This window comes from Ursus maritimus, unplaced genomic scaffold (assembly GCF_017311325.1).
Source record: "Ursus maritimus isolate PB19 unplaced genomic scaffold, ASM1731132v1 scaffold_2, whole genome shotgun sequence".
Lineage (NCBI taxonomy): Eukaryota > Metazoa > Chordata > Mammalia > Carnivora > Ursidae > Ursus > Ursus maritimus.
In genome coordinates, this window is record NW_024424452.1 from 71931359 (window position 1) to 71957916 (window position 26558).

Genomic DNA, 26558 nt, shown 5'->3' on the forward strand with positions numbered 1-26558 from the left:
ATGCCAAACCGCAGGACCAGCCGTAATGCGTACTATTTCTTTGTGCAGGAGAAGATCCCCGACCTACGGAGGCGAGGCCTTCCTGTGGCTCGCGTAGCTGATGCCATCCCCTACTGCTCTGCTGACTGGGCGGTAAGACGGGAGGGTGTTGGGGGGGCAAGGGGGCCCAGGGGGCGGACCAGGCAGTTGGGCAAGTGCAAGGGCGAGACGACAAGGAAAGAGGCCTCAAGGAGACCAGGGACCCCGTGCCCCCTGCTGGGGGGAAAGGAAGCCCACGCGTTCCCGCCCTAGGGCAAACCAAACCACTTACAATGTTTAGGCTTCTGCTTTTGGGGCCTAAGGGCACTCGGTCCTTATTGTTGTTTCTCTCCTTTCTCAACCCCCTTTAATGTCTCCCAGCTTTTGAGGGAGGAAGAAAAGGAGAAATATGCAGAAATGGCTCGAGAGTGGAGAGCAGCCCAGGTAAAGGAAGCTGGGCCTCCAGAGAAGCAGGTAAAGTTAGCCTGGGAAGAGCAGCTACCTGTCGGGAACATGGGCATGTTCACTAAGTGCTGGATGAGTGAGTGGGTGAATGCCAAGGGGGGGACTAGTGGGTGATTCAGTCTAGTGCAAAGAAGAATTTTTCATTTTTTTTTTCCTGGTGTCAGAATGCCTGTTAAAAAGCCAGCAGTTTCTCTAACTAGAGCACATGTCGTCATTATTTGGTGGTGAAAGGCTGGGGGAATCCTTATTAGGAAACCTGCAACCAATAAACCATGATCAGTGATGAGAGTGTTGGGTTTTAAGGTTTGTACTAGATGATCTCTAAGGGTTCCTTTCAACCCCTTTATGATTAAAGGCCCCTCCTTTTTTTTTATGTTTAAAAGTAGCTTGGACCATTCTCTCTTTTTCAATGACACCCGGAACCAGGCAAGCCGTTGTGTTTAAAATATTGAAATAACAAAACTTGCACATGCTGGTGAATGTTAGTGTGCCTTATAGGTAACAGTTGAATAAAGCTGATTTGGGTAAATTTATGTGTAGTAGAATGATAAAGTACTAAATAAAAATTTTCTTGTTGATTTGTATCAGGAAAATTCAGTGTAATTGTGGACTCTTTCCCCTCCCTCTATGTGCTTTCCATTCTTACATAGTAAAAGTCCATTCTTCAAACTGTCAGCATTGGATTGAAATTCAAGAGAGCTTTGCTTGCTTTAGGTTTGAGAGATTTTTATTTTGTAAATGTATGTTTGAATAGAAGCTCTAATTGGTTGAATTGGTTCTTAGTTATACAGGGGATCCTTGATATATATATTTTTTAAACAAAATGTAAGCCGTGTCGTATACGTCCCTCATGGAGTCTTGAAGTCAGCATGATTGGCTTTTTACTTTAAGTGAAAAACAAATTGGAGTGCTTTGTCGAATGATGTTCTTTTGGCCACCGGGCTGGCGTGTATTATGTAACTCGGTGGGATTCATGTAGATTATCAGTGGTGGGCACATCGTTCTCAGCGATAGTTGACTTGGTTGTTTACCACTCACCTTTTGATTCAGAAATATTTATAGATTTTGCCCTTGTCTGCCTTTGGATGTTGGTGTCCCTGACAAATACGTGCTTATTTACTCATCGGGCTCATTGGCCTACAGAGGTTACTGAAGTAATCTGTGAACTGTTTTTCAGTTCTTTTGTTAAATTTAAGTATTTGTGTAAAGTACCCCCTAAGAGTGTGAGTATGTGATCAATTATTTTCTTCCTCTTTAGAAACCTGTTTCTACTCCACTGAAGCAGCCAGGCATGCTTGTACCAAGGCAGAATGTTTCACCCCCGGATATGTCAAATTTGTCTCTAAAAAGTGATCAAGGTAGAGTAATCCTAAAAGCAGAACGCTCAGATAAATGTGGGTGCTCAAAACACTATGATATATTGATCAGTAATTGTGTTCTGTTCATTTTGATCCTGCATTTCAGAATAATTGACTACAAGTGTTGAAATAATGGTGGTGCTAACGTTGTAAAAGCTGGGGTGATTTGCATTTGTTGAAATAACAGTGGAGAGATTTTGTTTTGTTTTATACAGAAACCTGGTCTCTTGGTTAATAACCACTTTATATGTTACTAAATATATTTCTTAGATGTAAGTGTTTTTAGCTAGACTCTTAAATACATTTAAATTATAAAGACGTTGAATTATTGAGCTAGCCTACAAAAGAACTTAGCTAATGAGAGTCCTTGTTATTCCTTCTGGCTGTTTTGTGTTCTGAATTTGTTGAAGATTAATAAACTTTTAACAGTCTTAAATGTGGCCAATCCTGTTAAATAAGGCCCTTCACACATTCTCATATTTCTTTCTTCCTTTAGAGAATTTATCGGTGTTCTTGTGTATATTGCTAAAAAGTGAAGAGTGACCTAAATTGTCCATAGTTTATATCAGAGTTTTTCTGTGCTGATTCTACTTGGCTTTATTTTCCAAACCTCTTGTATTTGTTGAATATGGGTCACAGCTTTTCTTAAGTCATTCCTAAAATTCAGGGCTTATGTTTAGCTAGTTATGTAGAGCTGGCTGCAAGTTTGAATAATTTTGTTGCTTCATGCAGAGTGGTTACCACTGTAATTCTTGATAAGTGTAATTATAAAAATTTTGATTCGTTTACCTGGTACAGATGATTAGTTTTCTCTTTTCCAGCTCTTAGGATTATAGGAACACAAGGAAAATGGTTCTAAAACTTTTGCTTTTGTAGAGGAGTAAACCCTCAACTGTTTGTGTTGTCTTACCTTTTTCTTCTTTTTATTTATTTATTTTTTAGCTCTCCTTGGAGGCATTTTTTATTTTTTGAACATTTTTAGCCATGGTGAGCTACCTCCTCATTGTGAACAGCGCTTCCTCCCTTGTGAAATAGGCTGTGTTAAATATTCTCTCCAAGGAGGTATTATGGCAGATTTCCACAGTTTTATAAATCCCGGTAAGTAGTCAGAGTGAGTAGATGCTAGATCTTTTTTTTTTTTTTTTAAAGATTTTATTTATTTATTCGACAGAGATAGAGACAGCCAGCGAGAGAGGGAACACAAGCAGGGGGAGTGGGAGAGGAAGAAGCAGGCTCATAGTGGAAGAGCCTGATGTGGGGCTCGATCCTATAACGCCAGGATCACGCCCTGAGCCGAAGGCAGACGCTTAACCGCTGCGCCACCCAGGCGCCCCTAGATGCTAGATCTTAAACAGTATGCATTTAATCTTGACTTTATTTAACAGTATTTGTTTTCTTAAGGGCTGGTGTATAATTCTTAAAGTGTAATGAGACTTCATCATAATTGGTTGAAAAATTGTTAAGAACTAGGTGTTTACACAGAGTGTTTTTAGTTTAAGCTTTTAGCCTCAAGAAAGCATTAGAGTTGGGTGGATAGTATGCCTGAAATATGTGTAGCCTATTCGCTTCCCTGTGGCCTTACATCTTGGAATTTTCTAAAAGAGCCTTTGTTCTTTTTTTTCTTTAACCCATCCTTCACCTCGGAGATCACTAGATTTTAACCTGCTGTTATTTTGTAACTTTGAGCAAAGTTATTAACCTTCCTGAACTTATTAGCTTATCTGTAAAGTGAGAATAATACCTATTGTTGACTGTTCTAAGGAATACAGGCGAAGGTATGGAAATATCCTAATTCTTAGTAGTCTCTCAGATGTTCTCAGTATCTCTTCTGGCTATTCCACTCCAGCAAACCAAGTAGTAATGAAGACATAGGATTCAGTTAGGTTCCCAGGAGGGTAGTTAAAGGACCAGTGTACCTTTAAAGGCAAGTAGGAGATATATATAAGGAGAAGAGTGTAGGGGTAGAGGTTGGGGAAAGAAGAACTTCATCTTTAGTTTTGTCAGTCGCTTTAAAATTCATTAGAATAAGCCAGCGCTTTTTCTCATGTTTTGATGACAGAGAAACTAATCATCCTACTCACACTTGTGAGAGCTGTTGCTTAGGATAAATTAAATAACTGCTTTTCTTCATATGGTTGTAAAACATCAAAAAGATTGAATTTGGAGACTTTTCTTCTTTTTTGGTGAGATATGTGTACATGAGGCCCTATATTAAGGGCCTCATGGACCCCTCACTAAGACTCCCTAAGCAAGTTTTCTGTACCTACTATTTCTTTTCTGTAAGGAGTAACTTCCTTTTTAAAGTAGTTTAGACAATATACCAATATTCTTTAATGTCATTCCTTTGGTTAAAAAAAAAAAACAACCTCTATGAAGGTTTAATTTTTTTGTATTTTCACATAGCAACAGCCATTACCTACCTGTGTTATGACTTGGTCATCCTATGGCTTATGGCTATAGTAAAACCAGAGAGCTTCTCTCAACAAAATATTTTGTATTACAGGTGAAATTCCACGAGGATTTCGCTTTCATTGTCAGGCTGCAAGTAAGTATAAGGGAATGGGGTAGAATAATAGGCATTGAATGTGTATCTAACTGGTAAAGACTTACTGCTTTACATGGACACAGAAAACATAAATCGGGGGAGGAATCACCTTATTGTTGGAGAATCGTCATAGAAATGGTAGATGGCGTATGTGATCCTTAAAAACATTAAATAGACTTGTGGGATACCGAAGGGTATGACTGTATTACCTAAGCTCTGAGCTAAACTCTTCTACGAACTAGGTTTTAACCAGTTTTCTCTGGTTATAATGAAAATCATGATAATAGTTTTATTTTTAATTTATATTCAAAAGTATCATTGTTTTGTTTTTTACTTAAAAATGTAAACAACTAGCCTAATAGAAGTGTTTGAAGTTAGAAATAAGTTTTTCAAATCTGCCATAACAAGCAGGTATTTTGTTATATTTATAATGCTGTTCTTTATAAAGAGAATATTTTAGAGTCCCTTTTGGTTATGTCCTTTGAGTTTTTTCTGGTCTTAATAAAAAATACGTACTAGACCTTTTTTTGTTTGCCTGGGATCAGGGCAGTAGAATGTGGAACAAGGTAAGGGCAAATTTTTTTTAGTTGGTCCCTTTATAGCTTTGAATGAAAAACATAATACAGAAGAAAAATTCTGTTGTAGATTTTGAAGTGTGAACCTGGCTAATCTCCCCCACGTGTTACATCATCTGAGGTTATTCACGAAATAGCTGGTGGAAAGACAAAAATAGAAACTTAGCTGGTGAATTAACTTCATTTTTACTTAAGCTGTTTCTGGTTGGTTCATCTATCGAGTGCGTTGGAATCCTTGCTATTTGCCAGACTCTTAATTTGTGAGAGTGCCACTGGACTTACTGTTGATTGTTTTGGTTCTGATAAATACTTGATTTTAAAAAAAGTTTTTAAGGCGTATTTTTACAACATTTTCAAGTTAACCAGATTAACAGAAACCTATTAAAGACTCTAGGAATGTTTTCTTAATTTATTTTTCAAACTAATTTAACACCATTCAGGAAAGCTCATCGGTGAGCTGCTTTGGAGCGCGCCAATTTAGACAGGTTTTAAATTGCCAATTTGATAACCCTGGGAGGTATGCCAGTTAAAAAAGATAAATAAATGACTGTATTAGAGTGATGGCTATGTTAACATCACTAAAAATGCTGATGCTGGTGTAATCAACCTGATGCTTAGGAAAAGATCATGGTTCATAGACGAGTACACTGGAGCAAGTTTACATGTGGATGCAGAGTGAGTAGAAGCTAAGGAATGTGCATGCAGATCTTTCAAGTGCTCCTGTGCTACCTGGCCTTTTATGAAATACGCGTAAGTGAACTCAAGGGAGCACTTCATGGATGGGCACCGTGGTTTAGCACATCAGAATCAAAGAAGTTCAGGTTTTGAAGAGGTGTTGATAAGGAATCTATTGATTTCCCCACTTCACTGCCATGTTTTTCTTGGAAGGGTCCTTCAGGTTCTGTATGAGTTTGTGGGGATAGGAGGTCTTTGGTCCTTCTCATTCTCCCCCACTTTAACCACGGGAGCTCTGATTCTGTCCATCTTACTGCTTAATTTCCTTGAGAAGTTCTGCTTTAAAACAAGCAAAGCTTTAAAAACTGCTTTCAGCTTCCTGTACAAAAGGTCTATCAGCTTTTAAAATCTTCATACGCCAAGAATGTAACATTGACTTAAGTTATAAAGAATATTAATGAACAGCAGGGCATTCCCCAGTCAGCTGAAGAAATAAGGGCAGTGTGCTATCATTGGAGGTCATTATATCTCTCCTTAATTGCATCCCCCTCCCTCTTTATAAGAGAGACACTATTTGAAATTTTGTGCTAGTCATTTCCTTTCTTTTCCTGAATAGTTTTATTGTGAATACATAGTTTTGGTTTTTTTGAAAGAGTGCGCATGAGTGGGAGTTGGGGGGATGGAGGGGAGGAGCAGAGAGAGAAAGAGAGAATCTTTTTTTTTTTTTTTAATAATGATTTTTTATTATATTATGTTAGTCACCATACAGTACATCCCCGAGAAAGAGAGAATCTTAAGCAGGCTCTGTGCCCAGTGCACAGCCCGACGTGGGGCTCAAACTCACTACCCTGCGATCATGACCTGAGCTGAAACCAAGAGTTGGACGCTTAACCAACTGAGCCACCCGGGCATCCTGTGAATACATATTTATTTAAATTATGTATTTAATTTTGCTTTTTTGAACTTTTATATAATTAACATTGTGTGCTTCTTTCTGTACCTGTATTTTTTTAACTCAGTATTACCTTTTCCTAATTTTTCTGTTGGGTTGTCCTTCATGTTTGTTTGTGGAATTTTATTATGTATCTGCTTATTGATTTAATTGCGGATACCTATTTTCAGTTTGTGCCTTGTATTTTTTATTGTCATTATGGTGTCTTTTAATGAATGAAAGTGTTTATTTTTAATTTAGTAAATGTATCAGTCTTTTCCCTTATGTTTTGAGGGGTTTTAGTGTCTTCTTTAAGCATCCTCTTTTACCTGAAGGCCATAAAGGATAGTTTTTATTAAGTTTTGTTTTTCATATCCAAGTTCTTAATCCACCTGGCATTGACTTCTATATGGTGTGAAATAGGGATCTTTTTCATCTTTTTTCCCATGTAGATAATCAGTTGCCTCAGCATCATTTATTCAATAATCAGTTTGGTCCTTAGTGTGCAGTGCCACATTTCCGTTGATGCCTGGGTCTTTTTGGTATCTTTTATTTTGTTCTGTTGCTCTGCTTGGTTTTTGGTATCCATACCGTGGAGCACAGTATTTTAATACTTAGACAAGTTCCTTGACTTTATTTTGGAACATCATCGTTATTTTTGACCCTTTGCTCTTCTATACAATTTAAAGTCAGAGTATCATGCTTTACAGAAAGCTTTGTTGAAATTTAGATTGGGATTACCTTAAATCTCCAGATCATTTTGGAGAAGACTGACAGCTTCACGTAATTCTATCTGTGAGCAGGGGTCTACTCTTATTTTTTAGATCTGTAATGCCTTACAATACTTTAAATTTTCTTCACAATGATTTTAATATCGTTTAATTTATGACTTATACATTTTGTTATTTATAAGTGAGATCTCTTAAAATTATATTTTATTTACTTTTGTATTTTAGTTTTGTCCAGCCATTGCTAAACTATAATTGAGTTTTTAGTACATTCCTTATGTAGTCATATCTGTGAAATGACTTTTTTCTAATTTATACAAATTTTTTATTTAAAACTTTAAAAATTTGTCTTAGGGTGCTGGCTAGGGACTCTAGTTTCTAATGTTTCACCAGTGAATATGCTGTTTGCTTTTTGTTTCTTTTTTCTTCTCTCATTTTTTGTATGCACTCTTGATCAGGGTAAAGAAGTTCCTTTCTATTCCAGTTTGGTTAGAGATACCAGTTGCACATTATAATGAATGGTTTTTCTGTGTCTCACGTGATTTGTGTCTTTTGTTCATCTGGTAACTTGATAATGCTAAACCAACATTCCATTCCAGCACTAAACCCAATATAGTCACTGAATTTGGTTTGCTAATACTTTGTTTTAGGATTTGTGCAATCATGTTAAAGACTGAGATTAATCTTTTTTGTTACCAAGCTTATTTGCCATTCTAACATGGATTAGAGAATGTGTCTTTAGTTTTTTTAATTTACCTTTGGTTCTTTTTTTATGGTTTTGCTGAAATTATCGATATTTTTTATTTTCCTGAACATTTTAAGTCTTAGGACTGATAACCTTATTATAGAGGTCTTCTTTCTGGATCTGTTGGTTCTCTTGATGTTCAGTCAAGGTATCAGATCTCTTCATATGTCTGATTATTTTTGAGTGAGGACAGTAGATAGGAAAACTTGTTATTCCTCTCCAAAAAAAAAAAAAAAATTATGATTGATTCCGGCAGAAAGCTGCTGTCACTAGCCTACTCAGAGTACCTTAATTCAGTTTTAGGGATTGAGATAATACAGAATTGGGTTCACATATTTTAAGAGTCCCATCTATTTCTAGTTGATCTCTAAAAAAGGGGGAAAGGCAGATGACCACTAAAGGACCATCTGTGAAATTTGTAATTGACTCCATAGCATAGACAATGGAAGCCAGAAGACAATTGTATATATTAAGTATGTAATTTAAAAATATTCAAGTAATACTGGAGTAAGATTTTTTTTAAGATTTTATTTTTAAGTAATCTCTACACCCAACATGGAACTTGAACCCACAACCCAGAGACCAAGAGTCACATGCTCCACCCATGTTGCCAGCCAGGTGCCCGTGGAGTAATATTTTTAATTCTTACAAGTCTGGTCTATTGAAAACTGCTCATTTTCTCAGACTTTAAATCTCCTCTTCGAGATTTGGTAAATGCCCAAATTACCAGTGAACCCAAATGCCAGAATCAAGCTCTCCAGCATTTTTCCCTCTCCAGGGTCTTGGACCCCTAATTCCTTACTGCAGTTTTGTCTCTGCAGTGCTTTCAAGCAGGTGTTTGATTTGTTCAGCTTTTCTCTAGTCTGTAATTATCAGAAATTGAACTCTTCTGTATCCTTTTTTTTAACTATATGCTAAAATTCATAATTTGACCTCCTCAGATATAAGCATGATTATTTAAAATCTGTGCTGAATAACTTCAGCTGCTGGAGTACCTTTGGATCTCTTCCTACCAAATTTGGTTTGGTTTTCATTCTTCTTTCTTCATGCACCTGGTTATTCATATAGACTGAAAAAAATGATTTTTTTTCTTTAGTATGACAAATTTATTGGCCTTTAAGATTTATTTTAGAGGAGGGAGGAGAGAGGGAGAGAATCTTGAACAGACTCCCTGCTGAGCATGGAGCCCAGCATGACTTAATCTCAGGACCCCAAGATCATGACCAAAGAAATCAAGAGTTGGACACTTAACCAGCTGAGCCATACAGGTGCCCCAAATTTACTGGTATTTTAGTAAAGACCTTGATCTCAGTCATTTCTCTCCCATCTTGACCTTAGGTTAATATTTCATTTGAGTCAAGAAAAGAACATGTAGGAGAGGGTTGTTATTTTAACGTAAACAGTAAAATGGATAAAAGCGGAAAGTCTGCTTACATTAAAGCAAGTTAAATTCATATATCTTGATATAATTAAATCATGTAAGAACTGATAGTTTTATATACATTTCCATTGTTTTATTTGGGGCTTACTCTAAACTTAAATGCAAATAAAGTATTAAGAATATATACAGGTTGCTTCTCTATTACCTATTAAAAGAGCTCAGCCAGTAGCTATCACCAATAAGATAGTCTGAAGCTGCCTCCAGATTAAACACTGCAGGAGTTTTCAAGGAAATCATTATACTGTATGTTTCTTTTATCTGTGACTATGCTTTTAAAGATGTGTTTATCACATGAAAAAATTTCATGTACAAAAAGTTTTTTAAAACCCTACAATACATAGATCTAACAACATATATGTGGTCAAAGATTCCATAAGGTATGTTTAAAGATGCATTTTAGTTTGGTCCTTCAGTACCTAAACTGTACTTTTTGAGAGGCCATTGATTAATACGTATACACTTCAAATCCTATTACTGGGCTAAAATAAGAATTCTTGTATTAAGTCCAAATCAAATTCCCTTTCACAAGTTAATAACTTAAGCTTTAACAGAGTTACAGAAAGTACATCATTCTCCTTTTTATCTTCATACAGTGTTGCTTTTTTGGTTCTACCTTAAAAAAAAACCCCAGCCAAATATTTATTATACGTACATTTAAATTTTTGGTGGTGGTTTGTATTTGAAAAGAGCTTCTTTGTGATTTGCCTTGGATCTGGTGGAAATGCTTACAGGAACTAGTTAATAACAAAAACCAAGGGAAGCACATTCAAGATACTGATTTACTTTGGTAGCAAACGGTCTTTGAAGAGTAATGAAGGTAGACAAGACCCATTAAGGTGAAGTGGGCTATTTCAAATATGCAACAGTCTACATAAAATTTTTAAAAAAATTTTTCAAGAGCTAAGCATCTGTACCAACTGATAGCAGTGCAATACCTCATTTATGATGACTTGAAACAAAACAAATGCCCATTAGGAAAACTGTATTTTAATTTAATATACTCCAGTAACATTTTCCTCCCAATACAGTACTCCCTCTATATAAGGCTATTCCTGGGAGCCAGTGTAGGTTATAATAAGGGAGTTAAGAGTAATTGCTTGCAGTTTAAATACACAATAACTTTTTGCCTCCCTTTTAATGTGCTAATAGTTGTGTCTTAAAAAATATGCAATTCTTAGAAAAGTACCATTTCTGATTTTTTTTATTACCTGTAACCTTTTAGAAACTAATCACATGATACTACAAAATTAACAAATGCCTTGAAATCTGAATACAAAACATAAATTAACTCTAATTTCAAACTCTTATTTATTAGTGTATCACCACCCAATCTTAAAAAAAAGGGGGGGGAGGTGGTTCCAAGGATATTCTTTTACCATTCTTTACAAAAGGAAACTATTCCTTTTAACTTAACACCCACTCCACACTCCAGTTTCAAAACATATCCTTTGTCTTGGTCATGGACATTTCCAAGACAAGATTTTATATTTTGCTCCCATAGCTTCTGGTTATCAGAAAAACCATGCTTTCCTTTATTGAAGGAGTTAGTCCTGCTGATGTAGGTATATCCCTTCCAATATTCTTCATTCTCATCTTTGCTTCTGGAGGCATTTCCTCTGGTTCACTGTTTTCCTCTTCGTTAAAAGCTGCTGCTGAGTCGTTAGGCGGCTGCCTTCGGCTCAGGGCGTGATCCCGGCGTTCTGGGATCGAGCCCCACATCAGGCTCCTCCGCTGGGAGCCTGCTTCTTCCTCTCCCACTCCCCTGCTGTGTTCCCTCTCTCACTGGCTGTCTCTCTGTCACATAAATAAATAAAATCTTTTTAAAAAAAAAAAAGCTGCTGCTGAGGGGCGCCTGGGTGGCTCAGTTGTTAAGCATCTGCCCTCGGCTCAGGGCGTGATTCCGGCGTTATGGGATCGAGCCCCACATCAGGCTCCTCCGCTATGAGCCTGCTTCTTCCTCTCCCACTCCCCCTGCTTGTGTTCCCTCTCTCGCTGGCTGGCTATCTCTGTCAAATAAATAAATAAAATCTTAAAAAAAAAAAAAAAGCTGCTGCTGAAAAGGTTTTTGGAGCAAGAGTTAAAACAGTTTTTTTAGGCTTATTTGATTCAAGTTTGATGGTTATGGCTGAGGCTTTCTCTGTCGTTTGACTACCATGGCAAATCCAGACTTGGAGATCTTTGTAGGCTTTGTTGGGAGGTCTGCAAGCTGCTTCTTCAGCTGCTCGCTTCTCAGCACTGCAACTGGAAATTCCCCCTCCATTACTCCAGAGGCTCCAGCTTACCTTAGTTTCTCAGGCTTCTCCTCTCCCACCTTCCCGTCTGCCCTTTTCCCTGCCACACTGAAAAAATGATTTTAAAGTAATTTGAGTCTTATAACGATGTTCCCATCATCCAGAGAGGATTTAGGTTTGCTTTTGCTAGATAACTGCGGGCCTAGCAAACCAGGTCCCAAAAGCTGTCAAAAGCACACTTCTCAGCTATTCAGTTTCCTCTTCTGGAATTGGCAAATAACTGCAGGGACAAAGTTGCCCCCAAAGCTAGACTCTCTGGAGAGCCTTTCTGGATTTCTGTATTCTCTTTCATCTGGATCTAATAATTTCTTGCTACGGTATGTGCTTTTGATATCCTCAGATGTATGAGATTTCTGTGGGAAATTGGTCTGAATTACTTTGTCCATTTTTTTTTAAACTGGAAGTGGAAATCTTAATCATACAACTTTTTACGAAGCAGTTATTGCTATTAAGTTCTCCAGCCTTATATATAAAACATTTATGAAAGGAAGATGGGAATGGCGAAAACATAGATTTGAGTCCTGGCTCCATTGCTTGCCAACTATTAACCTACTGCGCTAACTTCTGTGATTGTTGGTTGTGTCTTCTCTAATATGTGTGTATCCCCTATCTTCTAAGATTATGGGATAAATTATAGAAAGTACCTAACCATAACTAGGCTTGGTACAAGTGCTTAACTATGAGTTACCAGTGCTGTCTTCCTGTACCCCTACTTCCTTACCTACTTCGTAATATTTGTCTTGGTCAAATTTTGAACTCCTTCCTCCTTTTTATTCCCTTCAGGTGATTCTAGTCACAAGATTCCTATTTCAAACTTTGAATCTGGGCATAACCAAGCAACTGTGTTAAAAAACCTTTATAGGTTTATTCACCCAAACCCAGGAAACTGGCCACCTATCTACTGCAAGGTAATTCATTGTAAGAATTTTTTTTTTAAGGCATCCACTTAGATACTGAAACATCCATGAAAGGTACCCAAAGAAAGTAAATGTGCTTGTATGTTAGCTGTGTGAGCTAAAACATGTTCATTCTGAATTGTTTTGAATGTGATTAGGTAGAATGATTTCTGTGGTATTAGAGGGATTCTGAAGACTGCAAAAGCTGAATGTATTTCTATTTTGATCTCATGTTTTTAGTTTCTCCTGCTGAAATATCTTCTCAGTATCTTTTTACTCTGAAAAAAGTGTGTTCTAATCTGTACACCTGTCCTTCTAAGTGAGATTACTGTTTATTCAGAACTGTTTTTGTAGCAATCTCTTGATCCTCTTTTGTAATCTTTTGAGAGCTCTAGTCTTCATTTTGTCTAAATTCTTTTAGCTAGGAGTTGAAGAACTGGTTTTAACCTTACTATTTAAGTGTAACCATAAACAGATTACCTTATCTTTTTCTGAACATTGGTTTCTTCATGTGCCTACCCTAGATTCCCTTTGCTTTTCACAGAGTCTGTTACCGTTGCTTTATAAATGTAACTGGTTATTAAAAGCAGTAGTCTTTTAAAATACATGTTGCTCTTTTTTATGGTTCTCATTTAGTTGTCACAAACTCTTTAGTCTTTCCCTTCCTGCCACCCCCACCTCCTCAGTTTGAAAGGACAGCAATTGATTAAAATTAACTCAGTGTAGGAGAAAATACAAGTAAATTTTTTCCCTTCTCCAGTCTGATGACAGAGCCAGAGTCAACTGGTGCTTGAGGCATATGGCAAAGGCATCAGGTAAGTAAAACTAGGTCACTGTTGAAGTGCACAATAGCATCTGTATTTCCAGTTTGGTATATAGTTCTGTGTGCCTAAATTCAGTAATTGTTTGTCTTTTTCTATTTACCAATGGAAGAAATCAGGCAAAATCTAGAACTTCTCACTGTAGAAGATCTTGTAGTGGGGATCTACCAGCAAAAATTTCTTAAGGAGCCCTCTAAAACCTGGGTTCGGAGCCTCCTAGATGTGGCCATGTGGGATTATTCTAGCAACACAAGGTATTTATGGTGATTTTGTAATAGTGATTTTGACTTTTTGAACTGGGGAAATATGGCAGGATTAGTTTTTCCTTTTTCATCACAGGCAGTATTTTCCTATGAAACTTCAGAATCATTTCCTTGAATAGTAAGATTCCATTGATTGTCTGATACATTGTCATTTTGTCTACAACTAAAAACAAAACACACTACCAAATCACTGACATGGTGCTTTATCACTTAGAATTTTTGTGCTGATGAAAGAATATTATTAAACATGTTTTATTACATGGAATTCTTAGACTTACATATAAGAAATATGTAAGTGAAATAAATTGAAAGTATTTTTTATTTTGAAATAATTTCATGTTTATAGAAATGTTGCAAGAATAGTACAGTAATGTTCTATATAACATTCTCTCAAATTCCCTAATTATTAATACATATTCTTATAACTTTTTCTCAAGATGTATATACACTGTTTCTTTTTCTGAACTACCTGAGAATAAGTTTCATCAGTTGGATATGAGACCCAGTGCTCATCACCACACGTTACCCCATGCCCCCACACCCCTCCCTTCTGTAACCCTCAGTTTATTTCCCAGAGTCCAGAGTTTCTCATGGTTTGTCTCCCTCTTTAATTTCTTCTCATTCTCTTCCCTCCCTTCCCCTATGGTCCTCCGTGCTATTCCTTATGTTCCACATATGAATGAAACCGTATGATGATTGTCTTTCTTATGTCTATATTATACTGAGTGAAATAGGTCAGAGAAAGACAAATACCATGATTTCACATTTATGTGGACACTAAAAACCAAAAGAGACAAACAAAAAGCCAAACAGACTCTTAACTATAGAGGACAAACTGGTAGCTGCCAGAGGGAAGGTGGGTGAGGAGATAGGCTAAGTAGGTGAAGAAGATTAAGAGGTACACACTTCCAGTTATTAAAAAAAAAAAGTCTTAATTGCTTGAGTTCTGTCTGCTTGATCTGTCATGTGTTGAGAATGGTGTATTAAAATTTTCCTGTTACTATTGCATTTCTGTGTTTCACTATATCTTCTGTAGTTTTAAGCTAGTTACTATGGTATTTGTGGACTTTACAGAACAAAAATTGAATCTTGATCTGGTAGATTGATTAGGGCTCTTGGGAACCAGTAGTCCCCGTGTTCTTGCCTATTGAAAACTTTTTATTTGACTTTCATTTCCTTGAGTTTCTAGAAAATACAGCTGTACTGTTGTATGTCTTTGTGTGCTGCTTCTGAGAAGTTTGCTCATTTAATTCTCTTGGTCTTTTAAGTTATTTGATCTTTTTTTGCCTGGAGAATTTAAGAATGTTTTTTCCTCTTTTAAGTCTAATAGTTTTATTAGGACATTTCTCTGAGTGTATTATTGCAGGTCCGTTTTCTCAGCTGTTCGGTGAACCCTTTCAGTGTGCAGAATCAGGTTTTATTTCTGGAGATTTGTCTTTGATGGGAGTTTGATATTAGTTCTGTTCTATTTAATTTCTCTTCCGAAGGGAGTCCAGCATGTGTATGTAATTTAGTTCTTTTCTGATATAATTTTTATTTCCAGAGTTTCATCAACTCTTTTTTTTTTTTTTTCCTGTTCTTTTGAAATTTCTCATTCAGGGCATGTTTTCATATCTTAAAATTCTTGTTTGAGGCTATTTAATTCAACACAAGAGTGTTATGTTAGTTTTCCCTTCGTGGTTTTTTAGCGGGGAGGGGAAGAAGGTGAGGGGGGAGGCTTTATCAGCTAGAGTGTTTGGAGTCTCATTTTCAGTTTTCTTGTGGGAGTTTCAGTAAATGGAGGTATGTTCCTTTGTATTTCTTGGACAGGGCTGGTGATTTGGGGAGGTTTGGGATTCGTAGTTCAAGTGGCTCCCTCTTCTGTCAGTGTAGCAAACTGGTTTCTTTGAGTACTTTCAGGGTGGCAGGGGTGTGGTTGTGGGGCTTCCCATTTTTCTTTGTTTTCTTTTGTCCTGAAAAATCCTAAATTTTTCCCCTTCCCCTTTGCTTTTTCCCCCCCTCCACACAGTTTTTAAATGACTCTTCTCTCTCCCTCCCTTCCAGACAGCCTCCTAGAGCCTTAAAGGCACTTTTAAGTTTCTTTGCTGTGGTCAGTGCTGTGATCTATCAAGATTCTGAATATTTACAGATCTTCTCATTGTAGAATCATTATAATTTAATCGTAGGCTATTTCCCTTCTGTCTCTCCCCAGTGTTTTGTGCACTCCACACCCCTATAAAGCCATATAAAGGCTCGGGTGTGAACTTGAGAAGTTACTCCATTGGAAATCAAGAGGTTTTTTTTTACCTTGTTTATTTTTGGTGGGAATGTAAATTAGTACAGCCACTGTGGAAAACAGTATAGAGGTTCCTCAAAAAATAAAAAATAGAAATACCATATGATCCAGTAATTCCATTACTGGGTATTAGTCCAAAGAAAATGAAAACACTTAATTAGAAAAGATATATACATCCCTATGTTTATTGCATTATTTACAATAGCCAAGACATGGAAGCAACCCAAATGCCCACCTGTAGATGAATGGATAAAAAAAAGATGTTATATGTGTACACACACACACACACACACACACAAGAATATTACTCAGCCATAAAAAAGAATGAGATATTGCCATTTACAAAACATGGATGGACCTAGAGGGTGTTATGCTAAGTGAACTAACTGAGACAAAGACAAATGCCATAGGATTCCACTTATGGGTGAAATCTAAAAAACAAAGCAAAAGTAGAAATAGGCTCATAAATACAGAGAACAAACCGATGGTTGCCAGAGGGGTGGGTGGGGGATGGACAGAATGGCTGAAGGGGAGTAGGAAGTACAGGCTTCCAATTATGGAATGAATAAGTTTTGGGGATGAAAAGTATAGGGGAGCACGTATTGCATGGTGCACTGGGTGTTATACGCAAGTAATGAATCATGGAACTTTACATCAAAAGCTAGGGATGTACTGTATGATGACTAACATAACATAATAAAAAATTATTATTAAAAAAAAAAAAAGAAAAGTATAGGGGAGCCTGGGTGGCTCAGTCGGTTAAATGTCTGCCTTCGGCTCAGGTCATGATCCCAGGGTCTTGGGATCAAGCCCCGCATCGGGCTCCCTGCTCAGCGGAGTCTGCTTCTCCAACCCTGCTTGTGCATGCATGTGCTCCCCCCATTCAGATAAATAAATAAAATCTTTAAAAAAAAATTATAGCATAGGGAATATAGTCAATGGTATGGTAATATTGTTGTATGATGACGGATGGTAGCTACTCTTGTTATCATAGTGTAATGTATAGACTTGTGGGATCACTGTGTTGTACACCTGAAACTAATGTAACATTGTGTGTCAGCTATACTGCAAATAAAAAAAATGAAAAATAATTTTAGGGGAAGGATAAAATGTATGGTTACTAGGAGAAAAAAGGTACAGAATAGACTATTCTACAAAGAAAGTGAATGAAATGAATTAGAATGATACCTACATAACAGTTACGTGTATTTATATGCCAGTCTATTAAAATACTTTTTTGCCACTGACAAACACCTTTTCTGTGAGTTTTGATGCTGGTTCTTTCTTGATCTTACCAGATGATGTCAGCAGAAAGTGTTCAGAGACAAACCAATACTTTCTCAAATAATCTTCAAATGGTTTATTGACTAAAATGAGTTACAGTTGTTTATCATCAAAAACAAGCAGATTTGTACATGGTCAGGCAATGCAACTAATTCTAGGCTGACCAATAGCAATTGTAAAATACCTTCAATTGTAAGATGCATTCCAACTTCAGCTAAAATGTGAAAAAAAAAACCCATGTTTTAAAATTGAAGAAATAGTGTTGAGCTCAGTTGAACAAGTACAGGCCGCAGCAAGAGTCGCTTTGGTGTAAGACACTGCGGGCTGCACCGTGGGTTTTGCTCATGATGAAACTGTTACGTAGTACTGTAAGCACCTCGGTAATAAACCGCTTGGATAAGGATGGATCTGCCTTTTTCTGAGCTTCCTAATGTAAGATTCCAATATATAGCACTTTAGGAGGGAGATTGGGTTTAGTAGCCAACAGAAACTATTGTTGGAATCTGTTAATATAAGCAGATGGGGCTCATTTCAAACACTTCTCTTAAACTTCTGCATTTACATTAAAGTTTGTAGTAAATTTTTGTCTCTAGCTTTAGGAGAAATGGGTAGGTGAAATGGGTAGGTATTGGTGAAATTGGTAACAGACAAAGTGAGTATCAGAATCTTAAACAGGCTATTGATGACTATCCTGGTCATCATATTTATAACTTTTATAGATCTGCCATTCTCCTTGTTGCTTCTTGTCATAATTGTCTTTGAATTAATTCACTGTGTGTGACCTATGGATGAAACAAGACAGCTTTTATTTAATCAGCCAGTATTTATCGAGCATCTCCTCTGTCCCAGGCACTGTGCTGAAGGTACAGTGGTGAACAAGATTAATGTGGTCTCTGCCTTCATGAAGCTAACATTAAAAAAATTTTTTTTTTAGATTTTATTAGAGTGCACAAGAGGGGTAAGGTCAGAGGGAGAAGCAGACTCCCCAATGAGCAGGGAGCCTGACGCAGGACTCTGATCCTGGGACTCCAGGATCATGACCTGAGCCGAAGGCAGTCGTTTAACCAACTGAGCCCCCAGGTGCCCTGAAGCGAACATTTTAATGGGAAAGCGAAACTTATAGTAAATAACAAAATGGTAATTTTAATTTGTGACCAGTGCTAAGAAGGAAATCAATAGGATACTCTTCCTCTTTTAGCAGAGAAGAGTGTGTACAAGGACTACTTTCTAGAATAGTCAAGACTTTTTTTTGAGGATGTAACATTAAAACTGAGATCTGAAGCAAGAGACCGATGCAGCTGTGTGAAAAATGGAAGAGCATCCTGAGCAGAGAGGTGCTAAAGCCTGGAGGTGAAAGCTTGGTGTTTACTAGAAATCGTTGTCAGTATGACTGGAAGGTAGTGAGCAAAGTGGTGAATACACAAGGTGAGGTTGAAGAAATAAGCAAGGACCATAAGCCCCATAGACCTTCTTAGCTACAGGAAGGAATTTTTTCCCCAATCCCCCCGCTTCCCCTTTGGCAACCATCAGTTCTCTGTATTTAGGGGGTATAGGAAGGGAAATTAACAGAATTTGATTAGATTTAACAGAATTTGATTAGATTTAACAGAATTTGATTAGCAGGAAATTAACAGAATTTGATTAGATTTCTAAAAGCTCTCCTGAGTTTTTAATGGATATATTGAAAAGGGGCAAAAAAGGAAGTACAGTCTATAACTATTAGACTATTTCTCTAGGCAAGAAATGGCTTGGAGGGGGGTGACAGTAGAAATGGAGAGGAATAAGTAGATTTCATCTGGGTATAAAAACCAGTAGACCTTGCTGATGGACTGGATACAAGAAGGAAGACTGAAAAGGAATAAAGACCATGCTTAGGTTTGTAGACAGGGAAGAGAGAGAGGAGCAAGTTTAGAATGTTTTGAGGCCCTGGTGAGGTAAGATCTAGAAATAACAAGCAGGCAGCTGGTGGTCCTGGCCCAGAACTCAGTGAAAAGGTTTGGATAATGCCAGCATTCACTTCACTGTGTGCCAGGCACCATTCTGGGCACTGAAAATACAATGAAGAGAGACCAGTCTTCTGCTTTAGTGGGTCTTACAGCATATTGATGAGGTCACTTTGGCAGAGGGCATGAAAAGAAGAGGACCCAGCACAGAGCCCAGACAAGCTCTGACATTTTAAAACTGGCAGAGGCTGACTTTTGGAGGTCTCAGTACCCCTCAACCTGCAGTTACTATCATGTTACAGATTGGCATTGCCATCATCTGTGCTGATTTGGGTTGAAGATATGAGGAAGAAAACTAGGATCATAGATGCAATAATTCCACAGGTCTCATTGGGGTACTTGGTGGTGGGGCAGGGATGTTTGTTTGCTTTTGTTCTCTGGATTGTCTCATTCTTTGAGGTTGTGAGTTGTGGTGCTCCTGTCTTGTGTTGCATCCTTTCTTTGAATGTCTGATTGTCCTTGGTTATGTTCATGTTTAGAAATCGGGTTGCAAAGCTGACTAAGTGCTCTGTGTTCGGTGGGCATTATCAACTAGCTGGGCTTTACTACAGGGGAAGCAGATGAGGGAGCTAGATGTCAAGCTGAGACAGAATCCTAAATGCCACAATATTGAGGGCTTTGCCTTAAGGTACCAACATCCATTCTTGCTGCCTGGTTCTCCTAAGAACAGTTTACTTCTTTGTACAGGGCCAGGGAACTTGACCATTCTTTGTTCAGAAGTTCAGCTTCCTGTCTTACTTCTGTTCTCTGGCCAGGGACGAGTGCGTCTGTTCAGTGCCTCTTTTGACTGCCGGTGGGCAGATCTCCCCTTGTGCAGCCAGCTCTGTGAGGACCGAAGGCTGTGACTTCCTTTGTCTAGCCTCCTTAGTTACCATGGCTTCGTTTGCTTTCTGTAGCCTACACATTTGTTAAACTCTCTTCCGTGGAGGCCTCTTTCTGTTGTCCCTTTATCGTGGGCTGCTACCATCTTTATTCTTTGACTGTCATTTGGTAGAGTGCTGGGAGCAAGAGGAGATAAATTTATGCATTTTAAACCAGAAGCCCCAGCAATAGTAGTTTTAAGGGGTGCAGTTTTATATTTTGATGTCACTTTAGAATTGTTTTTTCTTGGCCCAATTTATTGAGTTTTTAATTTTTTTTTAAAAGATTTTATTTATTTATTCGACAGGATAGAGACAGCCAGCAAGAGAGGGAACACAAGCAGGGGGAGTGGGAGAGGAAGAAGCAGGCTCCCAGCGGAGGAGCCTGATGTGGGGCTCGATCCCATAACGCTGGGATCACACCCTGAGCCGAAGGCAGACGCTTAACCGCTGTGCCACCCAGGCGCCCCGAGTTTTTAATTTTTAACCAGTATTTGGGCAGCACTGGTACATAAGGCCTGAGACGAGTTTTTGTGGGAAATATGGGAAAGAGTAGCATGTCCTAGCCCTCAGTGCCTCCTGTCTGACAAGAGCAGTAAAGACACTGGAGTTGTATATGATAATTTCTGATAACTCCTAGGTGTTTCAAAGGATATGATACATCAGGGAGAAAGCACTTCAGGGTAAGGGCTAAAAATATATGAAATACTTAATGGGGTAAATGGTTCTCTTGGAAAGATGAATAGAATTTCTGTGAGCAGAGATTTAGGTTGAAAGAAGGACCCTCCAAGAGAAGAGAATGGCCTGAACAGTGACTCAAAGGACTGAAAGCACAGAAACTGTTGAAGAGAAACTAGTGACTCCATTTGACTATAGTGTAGGGTGTCTGTAGCTGTCAGGTGGTCATGATTCCTGAGCAAGGTAAAGGCTGGGTTATCCTTGAAACGAAGGAGGAATCTTAATGCTGAAATAGGAGGAAAGGAGATTATCGAGACTTTTTGAGATAAGAAAAGAGGAGTGTCAAGGCCTTTATGCCACACATCATTTGAGTGAATGAGATAGTGTTGGACAGATTTACCCAAAAGAGCCGACTCACTTGTGACCTTATGACTTTAGGGTGGAATTTCATAAAAGAAGCCCATCTAAGATGTGTCAAAACTAGGCCTAGATTTGAGGCTGCAAAGTGAATATTAATAGCTTAACAAAGTGAACGAAGCAGTTCTGATTTTCGACAGATTTTTAGAGTGAATCTTCTTTTACTAGAAAATACACTCCTATTTTAGGGGGATTTGTGGGATGATTTTGGGGAAGAGAACCAAGAAGAAATCTCAGAGAAAGACCAATACCATATGATTTCATCATATGTGGAATTTAAGAAACAAATGATGGTGGGGGGGGGGAAGAGGCAAACCAAGAAACAGACTCAACTATAGAGAACAAACTGATGGTTACCAGGGGGAGGGGGATGGAGAGATGGCTTAAATAGGTGGTGGGATTAAGGAGTGCACTTGTGATGAGTGCGAGGTGATGTATGTAAGTTTTTAATCACTAAGTTGTACACCCAAAACTAATATTACACTGTATGTTAACTAACTGGAATTAAAATAAAAACAAAAACAGATGAAAACCATGTTATTTTTAACAGTGTAACTGTAGGTTTGGAGGCATTTTTCCCTGGGATCAGATTTCCATAGGTTTGTTCTTGAGTATGTTTTTAATCCTGGAATGCATTGTTGGTTTTTCAATTGTTGCTTTTATTTCAAATATGTTTTGTGATGGAAATGTGTATATGAGGTACTGAACTTGAGGTTTAATTTTGGAAGAGGAGCCAAACTAACTGGAAATTTGTTACTTGATTCTGTGTGCATATGTAAGAACATAGGCTTAGTTTCAACCTAACCTCCTTCTTTTTTTTTTAAACTAGGTAAAGAAGTACGCACTTAGTAATAGGTTGAAATAGTTTCATAGGCTTAGGTTGAAAGTTTTATGAATCCTATTTACTGAATCACTTTTTAGAAAGGCGGCGGGAGAAATTCTTAATCTAACATTTAGGTAGTCTTCCATTCAGTTAAATAACTTTAAGTGTAGATAACTGATATTTTACACTTATTGTTTAGCATGATTGTAATTTTTAAACGATCACTGCTAGGTTCAGGCAAACTTTGAATTATGCAGGTAGTACTGTTGAGTCTGAATAGGCTATGCTCCGTGAGAAGATACAGGTTTATAGTGGCTTCCGTTGTAAAAATATGTGGCTCGTCAGTCCCTCTCAGTCCTTCACCTTCTGAGGTCCCCACTCAAACATCAGCTTCTTGGTGGTCCCTCTCCTGGCTGCCTTATTTAAGATGTCACCTCTCTAATGTTTCATATCATCTTTTTTGTCTTTGTATTTTTTTCCTCCTTAGAACTTGTCTTTATCTAATTTACTGTGTATTATGTCTACATCTTTTTTGATCTGTCTTCCTTACTAGAAAGTAAGTTTTGTGTGGGTAAGAGTTTCTGTGTTTCACTCTTTTTCTTCTTCTTTTTTTTTTTAAACTAGGCTCCACGCCCATGAGCCCATGTTTCATTCAATACTGTATCCCTAGTGCCTAGAACAATACCTGGTAAAGAAGTACGCACTTAGTAAACAGTTGTGGAACAACTGCATGTTAACCATAGTCATTAATGCGTCTCTGTAACACTCGTTTTATTTCAAGGTAGAATTTATGTGTTACAGTTATGTATGGTTTGCATAGCATCATGAATTTGCATCAGAGGAGATAACATTTTAAGTCTTTTTTAAAAATCTATTTTTCATTGGTTAAATGAGAAACCTTCATCTTTGAGTAATAGCGTCAGTTTTTCTTAAATGATTTTAACTAGGTAAGTTAGCTGGCATATAAAAATCTTTAAGCAGTGCGCTGCCATTAAAGATATTAAAGTCCTTTTTTTGTACAGGTGCAAGTGGCATGAAGAAAACGATATTCTCTTCTGTGCTTTAGCTGTTTGCAAGAAAATTGCGTAAGTTGGAGAAAGACATTTCTTCGTGATGCTGTATTCTGCACTGGGTTCTTTGCCATTTTGTTTGCTGTTGCTTTTGCAAATGGGGTTAAACACTTTTCACCTCCATTTCCATAATTCTCTTCTAAGACAAAGGGTTGGTTTTTTTGAGGAGGGGGTTGGTGTTTTTTTAAACTTCATGTTACTTTTATTATTCTGTCCATGTAATACTTGTTGGTATAGTTACCACCTGAGTAATTTGGGTGAACTTTCAGAAGCACTTACTGAAAATTTTCCTTGTAGGATGTGAAATTCCCTAATATCATTAACAACAGCATTTCCTTGTTAAAGTACTCCAAAAATATAGACACTTTTCTCATTTTGTAGTGAAAGCATCTGGAGCCTCAGATCTTTGGGTGCTGTGGTGGTCCCTTTCCGTGGCTGGTTACAGTTGGTTCTGAGGATAAATAAGTTTTTTTAAAGTGGTAGCCTAATTTCTGTTGCTGCCCTTTGCCAGCCTTAAACATTTGAGAATTCTGGTAATCTTTACTCTTAATCCTGTTCCCTTATAATGAACCTGAAATTTTATCTGCTAATCAGAATATTGCTTACCAGTAATGACCAGTTTATGATACGTATCGCTACCCATTCCCATTTCTTCTCCAAATCTCTAAATTTCTTTTTTCCCCAATTTAGAACAGTATATCTTACATGCTTTTTCTTTATATTAGACATTTTAAAAATATGAATCATTTTAGAATAAATTAGATCAGATTCTGATAATGAGCTTTTCTTATTTCCTTTTAAAGATACTGCATCAGTAATTCTCTGGCTACTCTCTTTGGAATCCAGCTCACAGAGACTCATGTACCACTTCAAGATTATGAGGCCAGCAATAGCGTGACACCCAAAATGGTTGTACTGGATGCGGGGCGTTACCAGGTAAAGAACTGACTTTTAGGAGCTACTGATGACTTTATATGTGCTACTCAGTGCGGTCCTGGTCAACAATAGCTAAAGATCAGGACTTCGGTTCTCTTTTCTAAGACATTGTTTTAAATCCTTTATGGAATGTCAAACACTTCTTAAAAAAGATTTATTTATTTGAGAGAGCACGCAGGGGGAGGGGCAGGAAGAAACGGAGCAGGATCCCTGCTGAGCGCAGAGCCAGACCAGGGTGGGCCGGCCTCCATCCCAGGATTCTGAGATCTTGATCTGAGCTGAAATCAAGAGTCCACTGGCTGCTTTACTGACTGAAGGCACCCAGGCACCCCTGGAATGTCGAACAGTTCTTAATCCAGTTGGACCCAGTTGCATTAATCTTTTTCCTTACTGGTATTTTTTTTTATATATTTAGTGAAGTTTTGAGAAAATTAGCATTAGCAATTAGTCTTTATACAAATCATATCCAAAATTCATCTCAAAAATTAAAATCTGAATGTAGATAATATAAATATTTAAAATATTCAAGAATGTATAAGACCTGATTCAGGATTTGGTCAAAAGCTATCTAATTTCCCTACCTTTCTTCCCTCCATGAAATTTATTTATTAGTAGGCCTCTATATAATACTAACAACATAGCAGCCAAGAGTATAGACTCTGGAGTTAGAATTCCTGAATTGGATTTCAGGCCTTCTTCATATAGTCTGTGTGACTGTATGCAAGTTATTTGAACTTTCTGTGCTGATTCTTTATCTGTAAAACAGAACAGTAATAAGGGCTAGTAGTTGTAGGATTGAATGCAACGGTATATAAAAATGCCAAGAACTCTGCCTTGGAACGTAGGAGGTAATAAGTAAAATGTTGGTATTTAAAAATAATTGATAAAACAATAAAAAGGGAACCCCCAAAATAGAATAAATAATTGATACAGTCAGTAGTTGGTTGACAGACATTAACCCGGATTAACTATAACTCTCCACCTACTCTGTTCTATACTCATGAAGCTAAATGGGGCTGAAAAGAAACTACCTGTACTGACTGGTCTTATGAAATATCACTACCAACTTCAAGTGAGTCCTTAGTAGAACACCGTCAGTTGTCCATGTCTCCCAGTTTCCTGGGGTTACGTCTCACCTCCTTTCACTTCAGACTCAATCCTTGTTTGACATACCTGATGCCCTTGCCTCCTATTCTCTGAGAAAATAGAAGCAGTCAGAAGAGATTTTCTACGTATTCCTCCCACTGCATCTACCATGTACTCTGTTTTGACTCCTGTCTTAATGCATGAATTGTCTGTGCTCCTGCTAAGACCAGTCTTTGTGTTTTAGATCTTACTCTCTAACCTGCTCAAAGATGGCTCCAACAATTTACTTCTCTTTCTTGCGTCATCAGGGTTTCTCTCAGTTCCGAATCCTTCTTACCAGGAAACATGCTATAATCTCATCTTTAAAAATAACCCTCTCTTGACCCTGTAATTCCCCTCCAGACACTACTTTCTGCTTCCCTGTACAGCATTACTCTTCAAAAGTTAATTAGACATTGGGAAAATGGGTGTTAGTTGATATTTTATAAAGAATAATTTGAAAGCAAAGTAGATGATCCAATAATTGATAAGAAATAAAACTTCTTTTCCCTTGTATTTTTCTTTGTTACTTACAGAAGCTAAGGGTTGAGAGTCCGGGATTTTCTCATTTCAACCCTTCTAATCAGGAACAAAGACCAAACACACCCACCGGTAAGCATCTTCTGTTTCCTAAGAACGCACCTCAGCAAGCGTAGGGTATGGTATGGTACTTAAACAGGTGCTCTAAATTAGCTTTAAGATATAGGACCTGGTTGAATTGAGAGTTTGATTTGGCATTATTAGCACCTTAAACCATTTGGATATGTACATTTTTGTATCACTTTAATACAATTTAACTTAGCCTCCAGACTTTTGTTCAAGGCATTGAAAATAAAGCCTGTTAGCTTGTAGCAGCTATAGTTTTATAGTTTTGTGATGTCTTTGGGCAGATAGGAAAATTTAAAAGCTAGGGACATGAAATTTCAAGTGGCGCCTGAAGAACTTCAATTAAGGTTTCTGGGGCTAAAACCAAAAACTATTCTTGTTCAGCCTTTTGCCTTTGCTCTGAGGGTCTGTTTTCCTTTCCTAAGAATCTCTGTCCTATTCATGAAAGGTCTACAGTAGGATAAGAGTCCATCAAGGGATCTCTATATAATAAAACCATAAAATTGCTGCATTTCTCTTCTTGTATTTCCAGTATCCTTAGGTGACCAACCATCTGGGGTGAGAATTTCTGGCCAAAACAGCAGTGTTCGGGGAAGAGGGATTACCCGCTTGCTAGAGAGCATCTCCAATTCCTCCAGCAATATCCACAAATTCTCCAACTGTGAGACTGCACTCTCACCTTACATGTCCCAGAAAGATAGATACAAATCTTTCTCTTCCTTATCTTAA

General features: G+C 37.7%; 1 protein-coding gene and 1 pseudogene across 2 annotated transcripts; one reads left to right on the top strand and one right to left on the bottom strand.

Moving 5' to 3' along the window:
• On the top strand, window positions 1-26558 carry MAEL (maelstrom spermatogenic transposon silencer). 2 transcript variants are annotated; one of them, XM_040634590.1, is made up of 12 exons: window positions 1-132; window positions 400-492; window positions 1742-1841; window positions 2784-2939; window positions 4345-4386; window positions 12556-12680; window positions 13429-13483; window positions 13602-13743; window positions 23115-23177; window positions 23966-24098; window positions 25760-25835; window positions 26371-26558. In XM_040634590.1, the coding sequence occupies exons 1-12, from the start codon at window positions 1-3 to the stop codon at window positions 26556-26558; spliced, it is 1305 nt and encodes a 434-aa protein (XP_040490524.1). The 2 variants fall into 2 exon arrangements, with proteins under 2 accessions (XP_040490524.1, XP_040490525.1); XM_040634591.1 differs by lacking the exon at window positions 400-492.
• LOC121103706 lies at window positions 10801-12424 on the bottom strand (annotated as a pseudogene).

Bases quoted from the DNA above. Each gene is read 5' to 3' on its own strand.
- MAEL (XM_040634590.1), top strand. From the start codon at position 1: ATGCCAAACCGCAGGACCAGCCGTAATGCGTACTATTTCTTTGTGCAG. The intron at 2,940-4,344 runs GTAAGTAGTCAG...TTTGTATTACAG, and splicing joins CCACAGTTTTATAAATCCCG to GTGAAATTCCACGAGGATTT. The intron at 24,099-25,759 runs GTAAAGAACTGA...TGTTACTTACAG, and splicing joins TGGATGCGGGGCGTTACCAG to AAGCTAAGGGTTGAGAGTCC.